The 754-nt window shown below is 61.9% G+C and overlaps 1 protein-coding gene across 1 annotated transcript in view; it reads left to right on the top strand.

Annotated features, from left to right (window-relative positions):
* Window positions 1-6: 6 nt before the first annotated feature.
* PIM3 (Pim-3 proto-oncogene, serine/threonine kinase) overlaps window positions 7-754 on the top strand; it is a 3,147-nt gene continuing 2,399 nt past the window's right edge. The window contains exon 1 of the mRNA XM_019612074.1: window positions 7-346. Coding sequence (XP_019467619.1) covers window positions 97-346 — 250 coding nt within the window. The 5' untranslated portion in view covers window positions 7-96. The remainder of the gene's footprint in view (window positions 347-754) is intronic.

Raw genomic sequence — 754 nt, 5'->3', positions numbered from 1 at the left:
CTGGAGATCGTCCTGTTGAAGAAGGTGGGCTCCGGCTTCCGTGGCGTCATCAAGCTGCTGGACTGGTACGAGCGGCCCGACGGCTTCCTCATCGTCATGGAACGGCCCGAGCTGGTGAAGGATCTCTTCGACTTCATCACGGAGAAGGGCGCGCTGGACGAGGACACGGCGCGCGGGTTCTTCCGGCAGGTGCTGGAGGCCGTGCGGCACTGCTACGGCTGCGGCGTGGTGCACCGCGACATCAAGGACGAGAACCTGCTGGTGGACCTGCGCACGGGCGAGCTGAAGCTCATCGACTTCGGCTCGGGGGCCCTCCTCAAGGACACGGTCTACACCGATTTCGATGGTACGTGCGTGCCCCTCCCGCCCGCTGCGCTCCCTCCTGTCGGGGCCATCGGTAACGGAAACCTTTGGACCAGACGCGGCTCGGGGTGTTTGGTTGCGTAGGAAAGGAGCGATTCCGGGCGGTGACGCAGCAGTTTCTATTTCCCTGCCTTGGAAAAAGCGCGTTTTTTTTCCTAGAGGGCGATCTGTTTACAAGGAGCCTTCGCAGTGTCGTATGTTCCCGGGTGGATGCGCTGTTTTTCTATGCGGAGCAATTTTTAGCTTCCTCCCCCCCCGCTCCCCCCCTCTTTTTCCCCTTCGTGGTGTCCTGGAAATCCCGCATTGCAGATCGCGAAGCGGTGGATCGCTGCGCTCCCCTTAAACGCGCAGCTCCGGGCTCAGCGCCCCAAAGCGGAGCTTGTTCCCCTGA

This window comes from Meleagris gallopavo, chromosome 1 (assembly GCF_000146605.3).
Source record: "Meleagris gallopavo isolate NT-WF06-2002-E0010 breed Aviagen turkey brand Nicholas breeding stock chromosome 1, Turkey_5.1, whole genome shotgun sequence".
NCBI classification, from domain to species: domain Eukaryota; kingdom Metazoa; phylum Chordata; class Aves; order Galliformes; family Phasianidae; genus Meleagris; species Meleagris gallopavo.
The sequence above is the reverse complement of the archived record's forward strand: the minus strand, read 5'-3'. Positions and strand labels throughout refer to the sequence as shown.